The sequence below is a fragment of the Mastigoproctus giganteus genome, chromosome 7, assembly GCF_048544385.1.
Source record: "Mastigoproctus giganteus isolate SK-2022 chromosome 7, ASM4854438v1, whole genome shotgun sequence".
Classification (NCBI taxonomy): domain Eukaryota; kingdom Metazoa; phylum Arthropoda; class Arachnida; order Uropygi; family Thelyphonidae; genus Mastigoproctus; species Mastigoproctus giganteus.
In genome coordinates, this window is record NC_143581.1 from 3,334,371 (window position 1) to 3,352,579 (window position 18,209).

Here is an 18,209-nt window from a genome sequence, read left to right on the forward strand (position 1 = left end):
CAATATTGGTCTCAGTTCCAATCTCAACGATGCCCATTTCTGTCTACAATCCGCCAGGCTTCACTTATTATTTTTTTTTTTTTTCTGACAGAATCCCAAATATCGGTTGCCGTAACCATCAGTCATCTCAATTGCCCTACTTATTCGTTCTATGATCTCCAATCAATTAAATGAACTACTTGTGATGATATTCCTTGTTTTACTTCCTAATTTGGAGTATCCTCTTCTTTTTTATCTCTTCTGGTTTAAATTCTCTTTCCCCCATTCTGTCAAGTCCATTTGTTGAACTTGACAGAATGAGGAAAGATATCTATGAAATCATTAGTAATATCTTGACAGATATTACTAATGATTTCATACAGTTTGTTCATTTACTCGAATATCAGAAAATCCTAACCACAGAATCTTAACTAATCTTGACTTTTCCTCACCAACTGCTCAATGTACAGTATAATGTTGGCTGCCCTTTGCGTATCTTCATGATGGTCCCTTCTCTAATAGAGCCTCTGTACCATGGACGTGGTCAACATCGTGTCATTTAACATTACAGAAATGCGAAATGCGTGATTTCTATTGCTTTTCTCCATGGCTGTTTTAACTCCTGGTCGCATTATTTGCAAAATCCCTTTTTCCTCATTCCGCCCTAAACTTCCGTCCTTAGTCTAAACCTTTATTTTCCAATAAAAGTGCTAAAGCTGATCAAGATAAGAATGTAGCACGTCGCATTTGGCTTGTATCCAAATCTCCAGTTTTATTTTCTGTCTACACTAAATTTAGCTTGCAACAGTTGTAAACAAGTTGGACATGAAACTAGTTAGGAAAGTTGTTTCATGTGCAAATTCAGCCTTCCTCTGGCCCCAGAGTTTTCCTAAATTCTCAGACCTAATCCATAAGAAAACAAGTTAATTAATTAGCCGTCGCTTACAAATTCCCTCCATTCTCTCTCAGTCCTGCATTTTCTGAAACTGTTTCGATGGCCAATAGTTCCGTCCTTTGGAAAAGAATTAACGTTTTCTATTTCAACTCAGAAACGACCATTGGAGGAGTTCGCAAGATGGGGAATATAAAAACATTACTATTCTGTAATGACGTGGGCTCGAACCACGGTCAACTGAAGCGTCTGTACTCACACGTTAACCATTCTGCTACGCCAGACTGTGTTAGTAAAAAGACTAATTAGGCCATCTTTGTGTTCCTAATACAGGGAACAGAGTGAATATATATTATGGTTCGAAAATGTGATTCCAATCCCGTTTTGAAACCAATTAAACAAGGTAAACAAGGTGAATAAGTGCCCCTTTAGCCATCAAACCAGGATTCTTCGAAGTGTCGAAAGCATGCCACAAGGATGCTGATCCCTGCTGACTTAATTGCACCAACAGTTGTTGCAAACTGGATGAATACGGAATACTGCTCCCAAGGATTCGTTCCATCTCATCCCACAGGTGCGCAATTGGATTGAAATCTGGTGAGTGCAGAGTAGGCAAAATTCACCCTCATGGTCCTCGAACCAGTTCATTTTATTGTTGGTTCATTTTATTGTTGGAAGAAACCATTCGCTGATTCCGGATTCATCAGACTACAACGTTTTTACAATCTCCATTACCTGGTATTCAGTATTGGTGTTGTTGACCCCAATCTAACCGTACCGTCTCAATTTTGGAGTGTAACCAGATTAGCTGCGATACTGCATTCGTGACAGGGTAAGACCAGTTATGGTTTCTGAAATGCCTCTTTAGAAACCACTGCTGTGATGGGCCGTCATCTGACTGACAGTAAGTTTCTGTTACTGTCAATCAGATGACAACTTAAAGTAACAGAAAGAATGACAAATGTCAGTCCTTTCTGTTACTTTTCACAAGTCTTAGCTTCTCTCATCGACACGCTGTTTCCAACCACAAAATCGTTGTTGGCTGGTTGTTATTTAGTTCGATACTATAAGATTGGGGAGGTATTTCCACGCAGCAGATTTCAACGCCCAATTCTAAGGAATTGGGTAAGGAATTCAATTTAAAAACAGTCGCTATTTTTAAATGGAAGTTGTTTCATACGCACCTTGGCTGTTCAAGTACGCTAATACACACGACCTTCCAGCTCGTGAGAAGACAGTAAACTTTGAAACAGCTGTCCTGGTGGTGTCATAGATTTTTAAATGTACACATGGGATTTACCTATTCTGGTAATGCGGTACAATTTAAAAATATATTAACAACTTAGGCAGACCCACGGACAACAGTATTTGTCGCAAAGTTGAACGCAAGCCCAAGCCTTAGCGAGTACTTGCCGTTTGATCTTTGGTGAGTGCAAAAAGTCTTTCCACCATAAAAATGGTGCGTAGGTAATGCGTCCGAATTTTGATCTCATTTAGTTAGGGAAGTAATCTGATAAACACAAGACACAACCGCATGTAAAAACCCCAACAGAGTTACAATTGCCGAGATACTCAGGGCATGTCTAACACCGACTACCATGCCACATTCAGCGTCATTTAAATCTTTCTTCTGGCGAATTCTCGCACACAAACGATATCGCTACATATCAACTCCCCTGCTTCATATAGCATGATGGAAACATGCGATGCTGTTACTGAAGGAGTGCTCCGTGTCATGAAAAGGGCAAGTGCGTCTAATACAGTGGTCACTCAGTGTTTATAATCGAACCGTTCTTGGAGGTGTACCATTCGAAAGATCTTGGTGAGGAACCGGGTATACGAGATCAACTAGAATTAATCGCAATTCATTGAGCCTTGATCTTGAAGGCTGGATCCTTACTGTACAATATACGTACACAGATATCATACAAAATCTGTTCGTATCACTGCCAGGGGTTTGCTGTACAGTCGTAGCCTTTATTTCGAATTGCCCTCGTGGGGTAGCGCAGTTGGTAGAATTGCCGTCCTCCCCCCACAGGTGAAAAAGACCCGAGTTCGAGTCCCGTCGATGATGTGATGGATTTTTATGGGCCTTTTTCACAACGTGGCTGAGTTAGTCGGTCTCAGGCGAAAGTAAATATTGGAATAAATGGAATTACTGATATACGGGAATACTAAAGGACTCGTTATAAACAATTATTTGAACAGTGACGAAAAGGAGACGACCAGCCTCTGTATACTTGGCTGGTTGTTAACAACTGCTCACTGCCTGCACCTAATGAACACCATGTAGCGCACCATCACCACGCACACGCACACGCACACTAGATATAACAATTTCGAAATTGTATCGAGGCATGCGTTTCTATCAGGATGTATGCCTTTTCCCCGCAGTATTTATTGCATCAATTAAAATGCGTTGAAGAGGGGAGCGTGTTTAGGAGTTAGCGAAGTTGTTTAGGTTATTTCGCAGTGGGAGATGCGGGTCACCAATGGTTCACCCTACTATCCTGGGACTGGAGATAATGGTCTAAATTTCACGTGTTCATACAGCGAGTTGGGCGAGAGTGCGCTAGTTTCTGTCTGCCATTACTCCAAGGGGTGACGCCTATGATCGTATATGGTAGAGGTGGTGAGGAAATTCCCCGCGATTCAATTCGAGGAATTTATTTATATGAAGATGAGGGAATCTGAGGACCACATTTTTTGCACTAATGATTCGTTAAACATCTTGATTTCATTTTTAATCCTCTTGTATGTGAAATGCATCCGTGCTGATTTTCGCTGGTTTAACTCCAACCCAATGTTTTACAGATAGTTTTCTAGGATTAGCAATTCTCATTTATCACAGGTACCTGTTCGGGTCATCTGAAACAATAAAATATTTCAAATCTCATCTGCACGTGACAGAAAATTTGGTATCGTGGCAGAAAAGTTTCCAGGGCAGTGGCAAAGTCGATAGTTTGGGGTCGCCCTTTAAACAGAAAGGTGTGCTAGTGAAGATTCAGGCTGTAGTGTCTACATGATTGCTTTTAACAGCTTCAGAAAATTTATCATAATTGGAAAGTATTGTTTCAAGATGTAGATAAGAGCTGGGATGTTCAGCCTATCATATGCAGACTTGACTGTGTGTAGATTAGTAAATGATAGAGCAGTCACTCAATTAAACTGGAATTATATTTTCCCAACCTAATTAGGGAGTTAGATACGTTACAGATTATAAAAGAAAAACAAAGGCCATCAGTGGTGGATCGAAAGTAATCATCTCAAAAGTACACAAAGACGACAGGAGGATGCAGTTCTAAAAGGAAGAATGTGGCAGAAAGTCGTTACTCCAAGAATGACTAGGAGGAATTTAAAGCAGGTCTATTATGCAGCAAATGGCTGAAAAATTCACTTTAAGCCAAGGAAGGCCCATTTTCAACAGAAATATGACAGGAGTAAGAATATGGGGTTTAGTATATGGGAAAGATTCCACTGGAGTGGTGTGGCCAACTGCAAGACTGGACGTGGAACAGTGGGAAAAAGATCATATGGTCTATTGAGTCTCGATTTACACTTTATTGTAGCAATAGAGGAGTGAGAGTGTGGCCTCATGATGCCAAGCATCCAGACTGTCGTGTCCAGGGGCTGGTGATGGTGCGCTACCTAGTGTTCAATAATAATAATAATATAAATAAATAAATAATAACTGGTGTACTCGTGTTCTGTAAACAACTTGCCTGTATAAATAATAGTAGTGGAATTTTTGTATTTTCCTTTTCCGTAATAAAATTAAACAGGATTTTTTGAACGCATGTATTAGCGAGTGTCCTTAATTATTCTTAATCTTTCGTTCGTTTTTATGTAGGTTTATTATTATTTTTTCTTTTCAATTATGAAACTCCTACTTTAAATTATAATCGAAAGCAACGTCTTATATCTAAGTTATATACGTTTATGTATTTCATTATTATTTTTTATTTATTTATTTTATTTTATTTATTATTTTATTTTACTTTATTATTTTTGTTGTTGTTGTGTTTTTGGGCATATCAGCGACCTAGGCCATTTTGTGCAGTATACTGGTATTTGTAAATTGCCGGTACATAATTTAACCACAACTCACTACGTTGATGCAGAAATAGAATTCTTTTTAATGGTAATAAATATACTACGCATTTTTCATTTAACAATTTATATATTGCATTATTTCTCGTTTTAACTTAATGAAGAAGAGAAAAAAAAAACGTTCATAACCTCCATTAATTGCACTGCAGACGATAAAACCAACAGCGCCATCTTAAAAATAACAACAGCTTTCGTCTATCGAGACACTTAAAAACGAATTAATCTGTACTTCCTCGCTATTCCAACCTCAGGCTGGGTCAGGTGAATCAAAGCCTTCCATCTTTTTCTTATCTTCTGTCCCCCTCTCCCACTCAATTCCCTTCGTTTCCACATCTTCCCTAATCTAATCTCGCCATCTTTTCCGGGGTCTTCCTCTCGGCCCCTTTTTGTCCATTTTCATCCCAAGCATTCTTCTTGGTATTCTATTCGAGTTCATTCTCTTCATGTGTCCAAACATCTCAAACGTGATGCAGTCATCTTCTCCCTCAAACTTTCTATTCCCCAAGTTCATTGTAATGTCAATATTTCTAATTTTGACTCTTCTAGTTTTAGCTAGCACAGTCCTTAACACCTTCATTTCCATTGCTTGGATTCTGCAAAAGAAACTCTGATGGTGCTATTCTAGCTGCTATTCTCCTTATCATTTCCATATCTAGACTATCATCCTTTGTTAATACACTCCCTAGATGCTTAAAATTGTTCACCACTTCCAACATTTTATCCCTTTTACACTCGCTTCTCCCACTCTGTCCATTACCATCTCTTTGCTTTTTTGGCTACTTATCTTTAGACCATTCTCACTGACTACAATTTCCCAACGTATTAGTTGGGAAAACCGAATTTTTATTATTTATATTTTTTAATTCAGGATTGCAAACCTCATTAATGTTATTTAATGCTGATTTTATTGCATTAAAAATATTCATCTTGGATATTTCTTGATTTAACATTGCAATCTTGTTGGCGTACTATAGCCATAGAAGCCGATTCGCCAGAAAATGCCCAAAACAACCAACCAACCAACCAGCAATCTTGTTTGTACTATTCCTGTAAAACTTAACTACTGTTTAATTTTAAAGTTATGAGATCGTAAGTGGAAAACTATTTGTAAATTTTCCACTACATGTTCCACCGTGCAAGTTACGCCTCTGGACTAGCTTATCCTTCGAAAATTGTTAGTTTGGAAGTCATAGTTCTCTGATTTTGAATACGCGTGCTTATTTTAGAGAGCCAAGCTTCGTGTCTTCATTACAGCCTGGCATTTTTAATTACATTAACGATATTTTAGTCCCAGTAATCTAAATTTTCACATTTTCAGTGCTGGAATTTCGCTGAGTAACTTCAGGAGGCCAGAAGCAATTAAAAGATCACCTATTTCGTATAAAACGAAGTTAAGCACAATCAAGGAAATCAGAGCAAAAGAAAAACATAAATCAAGGAAGAATTAATTGTCTTCGCTTCCAACAAGCGACCTGGCATTTACAAGGTGCCGTCTCAGAAGAGAAATAAATGGCACAAGCCGTCATTTTATATAATTAGGTAACTCGTGAGGTCTAAGTGTTTTCATCCATCTTGGTTATCTGTTGAAAAAGTTAATTACGCGTCATTTTATCCTTCGTTTGCATCCTGCCTCTTGAGCATCACTTCCCCGCAACATCATTTATCAAAGGTTCTCCTTTAACGAGCAACGCTGCTTGCGAAGAGTAAGAGAGGTGAAGAGGATGAATAATTTCTCACTTTCGGGCAATTAGAAGATGTAATTTTAAGATGCTGGCTTATTTAGCGGCTTATGCAACAGGGAAGCGTTGAGGTGATGGGCTGTGTGTTGTTCGGTGTAGCGGAGAGAAAACGAAAGTTGCTGGGAAACAAGTTATCGTGTCATTTAGGGGAACGCTGATATAGTGTTGGGTGTATTAATTGCTATTTCATTGCTACTCGCGTGCTGCAGAAATGGCGTTTTGGACACATATGGCCTTATGTTGACTAAATAATGTTTCTCTCCCAATTAATGCAAGACAGTGAAGATCCTTCCAGGCGGACATGCTCTCCAGTCTAAAAGGGTGCACGATCGCATCTCGCCTAGCAATCGACGGCTGTTGCTCCTTCTAAAAGGGCAGGTTCATTTTATTCTAGAGATATTAAAGAAATTGAGAAAAAGCAGAAATAAGAAGAGTCAGCCTGTGTGGAAAATTCCTTTGCAAACCACGACTATATATACAAATAAAAGCTGAGACTTGTAGAAATCCTTCTCTATGGATCATTTTAGCATTCGTTTGACATACCCAAGCATCCAAGTTTAGAAGAAATCCAGCACGCAGCCCTCGCCTGAGACCGACAAAAGCAGGAACAGCTCATAAAAATTCCGGAATTTGAACCCAGCCTTTTCCACCCTGTATGGGATGACGATTCTTATATCCAATGTGCTATCTGCGAGGGGCGTTACGTTGTTGACGTGGACGGCTTTTGCACAAGGCTGCAATGGCCATATTGTCCCTTCCAGGTGAGTATGCTAATCAAAAGTAGGAGAACATATTTATCTTTAGAATGGCGAAGAATTCATTCAAGACGTTCAATGCTTCATTTCCCAAGATATCCTTTGTACTAGAGAATTTTGCAAGCTTCTGAGAGAGAAAATTATCCTTGTCTTTTCTGCTGATAACAGGAACAGTATAGCAGTGAGTATACTGCGTTGGATTTTCGCTTCTGAGAAAATAAAGATGAGTTAGCTGAGTGTGTCCGTTGCGTGCTCTAGCAAGAACCATTTCTTATTGTCGTACTTTCTGGTGCCGGAAGTCCAGAAGGATGTTTCCGTCTTAATTTCCGTAAGCTGGTACGTTCTTTGCATTATATTTTGCTACTGGGAGTAATAGACTTTTCATATGATGGTTCTGCAATCTTGAATAGGCAGCGGTCAACTACGTTTGAATTTATTGGTTATTTTTCTGCCTGACTTGAGTTTTAATTTCCGAGTAGGGGCTGGAATCCAGCGGAATACCACATTATGCTGCCTGTCCCGTAGCTGGATCAGTTTGAATCTGTTTTATTTCATCAGGGAATGACAACTGAGTATTTAATTTTCTGTACTGAGCTGATCAAGCTTAAAAGAGTCCGAAGAGATGATACGCTGCTTTGGGAATCCATTGCTTAAGAGCTGGATGACAAAAGTTTCTGCAGAGAAATTGCTAAACGCTCTTCATAGATGGACAGAAACAGTGAAAACAGATAAGATCAGGGAATGTCTTCCCACTGATTGAAATAGTTGTCACATTTGATCAATATTGTAATTCAATTCACCGTAGGTTGGACGGTTCACATCTTAACAGATTTGCCAATGTATAGATTCCAAATTGAAGACATCATGTGAAGTCTAATACTTGCAAGTTTGTTGACGCTAGGTTTATTGCCGTATGACCAAATAGGACGAGTCGCGAAGGATATATCTATGGATATCTGATGAGGTTCGCAATATTGCTAGACTCGAATGATTAGACAATTATGCATGCCATAGCGTTCATGTATTAATATAATATATACTAGGTACTAACAGACAGTAAATAAAAAAACAATACACTTCTCCACTGGAGAAGTGCCTTTTATTTAGAAAAGTGCAATGTCAAGGCAACGCGTGGCGAAGTGCCTTCATAATATGAGATCGCTGCACTAAACAGCAAACCCAGTTTGCTCTTAGCTGTGTACAGAAAGGGGCAATGCCTGAACATGTACAAGAATGAATGCCATAAAACTAGATTTTCAAAGCCATTCTAGTATTTCGCATCCCAGAATATTATTTCTATAATTTTACAATACTTTCTCAAGTAACTACCTTCGGTGTCATTTCATATATTTTGAAATTTTTTTACTTCCTTCCAGACGAATGTTTCCTACAATCCGAGTTTCTTTCACTGGAGTCGATCCTTCCACGAAGTATGCCGTGCTGCTGGACATCGTCCCAGTGGACAATAAGAGGTATCGCTACGCTTATCACAGATCTTCGTGGCTGGTGGCTGGAAAGGCGGACCCACCTTCCCCTGCGCGTCTCTACCTCCATCCGGACTCTCCCTTCAGCGGAGATCAACTAAAGAAACAAGTGGTGTCGTTTGAAAAGGTGAAACTAACAAACAACGAGATGGATAAACAAGGCCAGGTAAGAAGATGTTTCTTATTATCTGACAACTCTGTAAAAATCACAAAGTTGCCTCAACATAGAATACCGTTACGCTTCTGGTGGTTCCCCAACCTACTCTCAAAATACTCGCTTACAAACTCGCTCTACTCCACTCCACTCCCTATCACAGGGATGTCACGTTCTGCCATATGCCTTTTCTATATATTTCCATGGGCAGTGGTCTCCTGTAATTCCACCACTCTCCTCCAAACCAATTCGAACGCATGCCTCAACTAGTCAACATCTCATGCATTCACTGTCCAACTCCATACCTCACATAACTAATCTTTTTCTTCCTCATTTATCCCTTCTACTTTTGTTCTTCTTTCTTTGATCGTAATTTCGAAATAATTACAATCTGCAAAAGCTTGAATATTTTCGCAGCATCTTCTCTGTTAACATTATCGGACCCTTTAACTCTCATAGGATCGACTTCCCCAGCCCACTTTGAAAGATGAAAGTCACAGATCCCAGCATCTTTTTCTCTTTTGATCATCATCAATGAACAGAAAGCAAGCCACAGTCGTAGTACAAAGAGTTTCATGTAAAATTCACCAATCCGAATCCCTCGTGGGTAAAGATCTGAGTTCGAGTCCCGTCGATGACGTGGGGAATTTTTATGGGCCTTTTTCACAACGTGGCAAAAGTAATCGGTCTCCGAGGATACTATGGTTTTTTCTCCCGGAAACTCAGGTTTTTCGTCCAGCAAAACAGAAAATCGACCTCAGAACACACGCAATTTACAGACAATATACACGAAGCAATAAGACCTTAGTCGCTAATGCCCCACTACAGCATCAACAACGACCAAGCCGAAGCTGATATATCCTCAGGATACTGTGTCTGTAAATTGTGCACGTTCTTTGATCTGTTTGTCTGTTCAGCCACGGTGTGAAAGAAACCCATAAAAGTTCTTCGCGTCATTGATGGGATTCAAATCCAGTTCTTTTAAAGTGTGGAATGACGGTTATTATGACCACTGTGCTACACGCGAAACTTTCAAGTGGTAGCAGAGCTCAAACCCCAAATCGCCCCGAGGGCAGTTGTTTCCAAATTTTCGTACTCCTGGAGGCTGTTGGAAACCAGATCCGAATTCTAATGATGACTTCTCTAACGAGAAATTTAATGTAATTTAGGAAATATGTTATATGTGATTATCCGTTAGCTCAAATATGTATTAGTGGCCCTTAAATTTTGAATGTGGGTTAGACGGCTTCAACGTTCCACATTGGTATCTTCTGCAAGCTTCAACACGTGATAGTACCGTTATATAATATAAAACAAAATGTTCCTAGTGAACTGAATCCTCACTCCCTCAGTAGATGGTCTATGGTATGTAGTAACAGTATCACACAACGTGAATAATTCTTAAAATGAGTTTAACTGCGAGGTTACTGTAAAGTAATAATTACATTTTTCTTCTTGTAAATGTATAAAAGTTACTACGATTTTTGTGCAATCTAAGAAAAGAAACATGGCGCTGAAGAGCTAAATAACGAGTATAGAACCGAGGATGTTCTTCATTAATGACACAAAACAATCTCTGCTTGATTTGTCTTTCATTTGCATAAATGAAGAACATTTAAAAGAAAATTTCGTATTAATTTAATCCTGGGACAAACAGAAACTCAGATGGTAATTAAGCCAGAAAATGTTCCAAAAACACGAAGCAGCGACGTTGGATCCAACAACAAAAGCAGGTCCTAATCTCGCAGCCATCATCAACACCTTAACACGAAACTTAAGTGCGTAATTTATTAGGTCAGTTTGTCAGTCTAGATTTATTTAACGTTACACCTTACAAGTGACCCCTAGCGTTAGGTTTTATGCTAAAATATGGCTATTTAAAAGAGGTGTGAGGACTATACTTTAAGTCTGACGTGGTAATGTTTGACAGGTAGCAACGGCCTGTTGTATGTGTGTATCACAACAAAGACTGCGTCGGCTAGACAACCCCCTCCACTGTTTAGCGAAATGGTAGACACTTGTTTAACTCTGATAAAGCCATAAACACAATAAAGCACAGTCAGCGGATACTTGATCTACGGGACACAGCGAGTCTTTGTTTTCCATGTTCGCGTATATCTCGCTGGGGGACTCGCTGTGTGAAATTGAATCCCCAATTTAATGAAATATGTCGTACTCTGAACTCGGAACATTCATATCCAGACAGACGGCCACTTAGGGTAGGCCACTAACACGGAGTAAAGAGACGCCCGTCCTTCCTCAACGCAATGCGAACGAACAGACAATTACTCAGGAGAAAAACGAATTTTAAACGAACTCTCAATTCAGAGCAGGTGATTAGTTCTGACAGTCTTTGTGCGTCCCCCACCCTGCGTAAGATATGGGAAAGAGTATTAGTCTTTCGACGAAGGTTTCTTCGTCTTGGAAGGGTATCTGCCACGAACTGGTCTCGTCTCTGAAGGTCAGTATCGCTGCATTTTTAGCCTGTTTACTTGATTTTCATCACTCGTGCATTGAATGCTTCGTTGGATCCATTATCATTGCTATTTAAATTCATAACTATTTTTTTATTTTCTTCTACTAACTATAATTTCGGTTTTTGCAGATTGTCCTGAATTCGATGCACAAATACCAGCCAAGGATCCACTTGGTGAAGCTAAGGACAGATTGTAGCAATCAACCCATCATTACCGATCTCGAATTGGAACAGTATCGAACCTACATTTCCCCTGAGACAGTGTTCACAGCTGTAACAGCCTACCAAAACCAGTTGGTAAGTAAAATTGGTTCTATCTGGATATCACTAGAAAGCAATATATATTTTACGCATAAAATTTTAAAAATTATCGGAAAATGTAGATCCCAAAATCAGACAAGTGTCAAGAAGTTCCTTCAAACCACTAAGAGCCTTCTTAAATCTTTTTCTGACAGCTATCAGATTATCTACATAACCACCACGCTAATCCTGAACTACGCTGAGAACCAAAGTATGTAAAATATGTGATATTCATTTCCTATCCTGATGAGTTTAAAGTTAGGACCTTCCTTTGACTTGATGGTCAACGTTTAAAAGTCGGGCATCGGCCTTGTTACTATTTCTAAAAGAAAAGAGCCCGTTTTTGTTGTTAATTCATTTCAGACCACATGTTCCCAAGGTTCCCACACGTAATCAATTAGGAATAATATTCGAAGAGAAGATATTTTTCCAATGCTCATTTGCAAGAACTCAAAGTCTTGTCGATCAAAAACATTTGACTTCTGAGACTAAATTTCATACATATGAGAAATCAGGAAATTACCATCACAAGTGTACGTGAGCCAATTTGAAACCAGGCTTCGAATGTACCATCTCCAAATCGCATATTTTAAAATCTTGTCTACATGCCCATTTGCTAAGTTATACCTGTATAACGACACTTTGGGTTTCACGTCCTTGTGATCTGAGATTGGTATGCCATCGGAAAATTTAATTGGAGCATTCCCCTGTTACTTTAACGAAATAGGATTAAAACTACTGATATACCAACCAAGTTTTCGGGAGAAAAACCACGCTACCCTCTCCTGAGACCGACTAAACTCAACCATGTTGTGCAAAAAGACCCCTTAAAATTTCCTCGCTTTTTTTGACGGGATGCGAATTAAGGTCTCTTGCACCCGTTGTGGGGAGGACGGTGATTATATCAACTGTGCTACCCACGAAAGTTCTTATTTGTGGCGTTATGTATGGGTGCATGTACACTCCTTGAGCAGGCCCTCGTCTTCAGTAATCCACCAGCTATAAAGCACAATTTCGACTATCATTCGTGTCAGATCAAATATTTAGGATCGTTTAAACAGTTTTCGCATCTGATTAGAATCAATTCCAAAAATTCAGGGATTAAAAATTAGAAAGTAAAAAGAAGATGAAGAAAATAAAATATAAAAAAGAAATAAAAGAAAAAATAAAATTCGAATGACCTCTATCCATCCGTGTTCGAGACCTGACAGATGGCTATTGGTATTGATTTAATGTTTACGAATATTCAACATCAAAGAGACCGCCCAGAGAGAGCCACTGTAGAGGGGGGTGACAGTTTTCGTGTTCGCTTTATCCCCCCCTCTCGCCCATCTTTCTCAGTAGCACCGTCATGGATTCGTGGCGTCCTACAATTAACACACTTAATTATCTGTTCCAGGTACCAAAGGTGTGAAACGCGTTAGAAAGGCTTCCAGCAGTGTCGGCACTCTGCGAATGAGTCCATGATTTCCTGAGGGTCAAACGAACGTCGAAGGTGAAACCGATGACCTTCACAACTGTGAAGTCGGGTGCGCGTCACGCTGTTAACACGCGTTGTCAGTTGGGAGCGAAACATTTGTAGTCACACGAGCTCCGGATTGGAAACAATGCAGTGGCCCAACTGGAAATTGAACTTCCATATCAGCAGATACGCTGATAATTCAGTACACACGTTGTTATTCCCATCCATACAGAGATTCTGTTCCAGGGCGTTTCACTCCTTAAGTTTTCCGAAGTTATCCGAAGAAATACAAAAGGTGTGGTTCTTGGAGTAGCAAATAATGCTGTTTTGGGCATTGAGGAAAAGGCTCGAAATCAGTTGAAAAACAAAATTTTAAATATTTGAACATTTTGGGTCATTTTGCATATTGTCATCGGGTTCTAGGAGTCAGTCTTTGTTGAATAGAAGTGCATTCTCTGAGATGGCAGGATATGACAGAGGGATATTTTTCCGTTACTAATTACATTAAACATCACAGTTACAGGAACGATTCCTGCAATTGCAGAACCATATACTATCTTGATTTATTAATAAGGAGAAAAGGGACAAATTACTAGTTTATACATTAACTGTAATTTTATTACATTTCTAAAGAAAATATTAAATTAAACTAATCACCACGAGATCTCAGAACCCAGTAGGATCCTTTCCCAAGTTTTAAACGGAAAGCGTATGGATATCATCTACCTGTTTCCCAGTAGATATCAAACGCTGCTGATCTGGAGGAATCCTTTCTTCATCTTGAATCTTTGCCTTCACATTTTTAATTGCATCACTTGAGTTTTGCTTGTCGATGTCTTCACAAAGATCTACTTACCACTACCTAACCGAAAAATAAGATGTAATGTGGACGTTCCGTCCACATCTTAAACTGAGAAGTGCAGCCTCTTCCACTTTTGGGGTACTATAGTCAAGGTTAATGAACATTACAGAGGTTCCCAGAAAAATAATCCCCACATAAAAAAGAAAACTTTATGCGCTGTAAGCTTTAATTTCCCCGATTCTAGTTCCAGCCTCCAAAGAGTCTTATGGTTAATGATGCATCATTTGGATGTCATGGCGGTGAAGTTATTGGTTAGCAAAATTGCCTCTGCTACGCTGAGTTAGCCTCGAGGTCAAGAAAGTGTACACGAGTAACCAGCTAAAAATGGACTCAATATTCCATAATAACTTGCTGGTCCAAGGCCTTAATATAATCCACGCATGACATCACCCTGATGAGATCGATACATTTGGAATACAACGGTGTCAAAATGTTGCAAGATTCGCGATGATGACAACTCCCCTCCCCTCCCCTCTCCCAGGGAGGGAAAAAGAGTGGTCGGTTTGGAACAAACCCATGCGACAGTTCAAAATGTTCGACTAACGAATGGCAGTTACAGTTCGCTGGTTGCTGTTCGGGGAAACTACTTTTTAAAAGCGACCTGCCACCGACAGTGCAATACGGGGAGGGTGTACAAGGATGACGTCACACAGACATGACGAACGGTAAGCTGCTTCACCTTGGAGCAAGCCTGGAACGCAGAACGAGTCCGAGAGAAGACGAATCGTTCTGTTTTAATGATCCATTTCCCGCGTTACGTATCTGTGTAATTAAGAGTTAAGGGATGTCCGGAGCCACCCTACTTTCCTGGCTCACCATCGCTGCAAGAACGCCGTTAGGGATTTATCGCTTTTCTTTGCAGTTGTTTTTTTATTTTTTTCCACAGCGAGTCGTATCGCCGTGAGACAATAAAAGTCAGCACTCCCCCTGAAATCTTTTACGCTCTGAAAGGCGAGAAAGCCCACAAAGGCAGTAAATTTATGTGGCTCTGTAAAGTGAGCAGTCAGTTGTAATTACGGCGGCGAATCATAATTACATATGGCGTCCGGAGAAGCTGCTGTTCTTAAATAAGCCTTCATCAGATTACAGCCATCATTATGACAAACATAATTACTTTACAGCTTCATTAGACGGCTCGAAAAGGCAAGAAAAATGTCCCAAGACGCTCCATAAAAAGAAGTCTGTCTACATAAACCTTAGTCGTTCTAGCAAGGAATGACACCCTCCTTACGAATCATTGGGGGAAAGCGAGAGGGAGGAAGTTTGAGAAAATCCATTAGACTCGCTAAACTGCGCGTTGAGATGAATATGAATTTCTTTCACCCTTTTAAACGTTAATCTTCCTGGATTATTTGGTGGCCACCCTTGCATCGAACGCTGCCAGCGGAGTTAAATTCGCCGATGAGTTAGAGCGATGAACATTTGATGGCTTTGTCGAGTGGCTTCACTTCAAGACCAGTTCCATCTCGCATCCACCAAGCTTGGTGACTGTCCCTTAACTGTCATTGAAAACAAGCGTACGACTCGTGGGTTGCGAGGCCACATTCTACCCAAAACATTTCAATTGCTGAAGACAACGAAAGGGAATTTCGAAAAGGCAAATTTCGATGGACCTTCAGCCAGATTAGAAATGGTTACTCAAGCCATTCAAACCAGGTACACAAAAGGTGGTATTATCTATAGGAGAATGTGGCGAAGAGTTCCGGTCATCATATAATTATGGTCATTCGGAACCAAATTAGAACCAAACAGTCTGAAAATTTCTAAGGATAACAAAGTTATCTTGGACACGATGACGCTGTTTTCATCTGTCCCGCAAGACAAATACATTTAAAGCTTTCTGTTTTGTTTATTTACCGATGTCATGGGTATTCTTCCATCACGAGCCTATTGCTTGATGCATCGAATTGAAATTGGACGATATCGAAATCTTAACCCGGTAAGATCCTACCCGATATGCTATCGAGGTGAAGGTGGGCTGCAACATAGCGGAGCTTTCACGAGGTTGTTTGGTTGTTTTGGAAGGAGTGTCCACAGGAGAATGCGTGTATGGCGCCATCTAGCGGGATGGTAAAATATTAAATAAGATTTGCGTATCGCGCGCCTGAAAATTGACGCATCAAAAGAAGTCCTGGATACAAATAAAGATATAAAAATGGTCCAAATATCTCAGGGTGGTCACAAAGTAACTTAGTAAATATGTAGATGTTTGAATGCCAATATAATTAATACAAGTAAATTTAATAACCGGGTTTTCCTTCTGGAAATCTTCCATTTAGTCATTGATATTTATTTCTTCAAGATCTACAAGGGCTAAACCCTCCATTACAAAATCCTACATTAGGTGCTTCCCTGGGCCAAATTAAATAAAATGAAAGCGACCTTTCAAAAGTATAATCAAAGAAACTGTTCTCAAGATTTTATGAGCAAAATGGTTGCCACCCCCGTGACGTGTTTCATTCACCCGTTTGCCTTTACTGTAGACATTTTTAAATATTTTATTTTCTATTATACATTGGTTAATTATTAACTTCCTTATTTCAATATATATTCATTTTTATTATTATTATTATTAAAAATTCTCCTTTATGGGATTTTTCCACCTCTTAACGGGTACTGGTACCAAGTGGGGTGTGTTTGTGTCCGATTACTATTATTATTATTACTCTTGGTCGAGGAACTATCTTACTATCCACAGGTGTTCAGGATTGCGGCTTTCTGCAGTTCCATGTAAGTGTTCTCTGGGAGGCCACTTGCTGCTAGATTCTTATGGGGGCTCTTTGGCACCATGCTGGTTTTTGGAACGATAATTGGGATGGTTATTACTTTTTTTTTTTTTTTTTTTATGAGAACCCCAAACACGAGAGGTATTATAACCTATAGTACTTAGTACCGTGCTTGGGTTGGAGGTTGAGAAGACGAAAGAAGATATTTGTTGATATTGGACTTGAACTTCTGTAGATTGTAATTTTCAGGAAATACGTATGAAGGAAGGTTGTTCCAGAAAACGGCAGTTGAATGAATAAATGAGGAAGATGAAAAGTTGGTTCTGTGGGTTTGAAGTTGGACAGTAAATGGATGTTGGCTGGTGGCGGCACGTGTTCGGACTGTTTTGAAAGAGAGAGCGGGAATTATAGAAGCCAATTCAGAAGAACAGTGCCCATGGAAGTATCTGTAGAAGAGGCATGCAGCAGAAACAGTGCGTCTATGAGACAGCGAGTGGAGAGACTCTGTTAGAGATGAATCATTAATTAACCTAACTGCCCTCTTCTGAATGGAATCAAGAAGCCTGAGAGAGGTTTTGGGGGCACCACCCCAGATGTGGGAACAATATTCCATGGCAGGGCGGATTTGCGATTTATACAGAGTGAGCAGCTGTTTGGGAGAAAAGTAACGCCGAGAGCGAAAGAGAAAACCAAGTTTTTTAGATGCAGAGGAAGCAATATTTGTAATGTGCTTGTGCCAAGAGAGATTAGAAGTCAGGGTAATCCCCAAAAGAGATATATCCTTTTGCCTAGAAATTGGAGTGTCACTAAAGATAAGCACAGGAGCAGAAGAATCCTTTTTGCGAGATATAAGACAAGATTGAGTTTTAGAAGGGTTGAAATCAACTAAGTTGTCTTTGCCCCACTGGAGAATTACCTGAAGATCGGCATTTAAGGAATTGGCAGCAGATTTTCGAAAACTTGAAGCTGATTGAGCTGGACAAGGTTTCTCAAAATGGAAAGTTGAATGCAATGTGCTATCATCGGCAAAACTATGGATAGGATTTCCAGTCAATGGAAGAAGGTCATTGATATACAAGAGGAAAAGAGTGGGGGAAAGAACTGAACCTTGGGGGACACCGGCATTAGTGGAGAAGTTAGAAGACAGAGAGCCATCTACCATCACCCTCAGTGAGCGATCAGAGAGAAAACTGGATAACCAATTACTAAAAACAGTTGGCAAACCATAAGATGGAAGCTTGTTTAGAAGACCTTTATGCCAAACACGATC

At 39.8% G+C, this 18,209-nt stretch overlaps 1 protein-coding gene across 1 annotated transcript in view; it reads left to right on the top strand.

Annotated features, from left to right (window-relative positions):
- LOC150082438 (T-box transcription factor TBX20-like) overlaps positions 1-18,209 on the top strand; it is a 104,827-nt gene that overhangs the window by 61,241 nt on the left and 25,377 nt on the right. The window contains exons 3-4 of the mRNA XM_090378610.1: positions 8,852-9,125; positions 11,719-11,886. Of these exons, the coding sequence (XP_090234736.1) occupies positions 8,852-9,125; positions 11,719-11,886 (442 nt within the window). The remainder of the gene's footprint in view (positions 1-8,851; positions 9,126-11,718; positions 11,887-18,209) is intronic.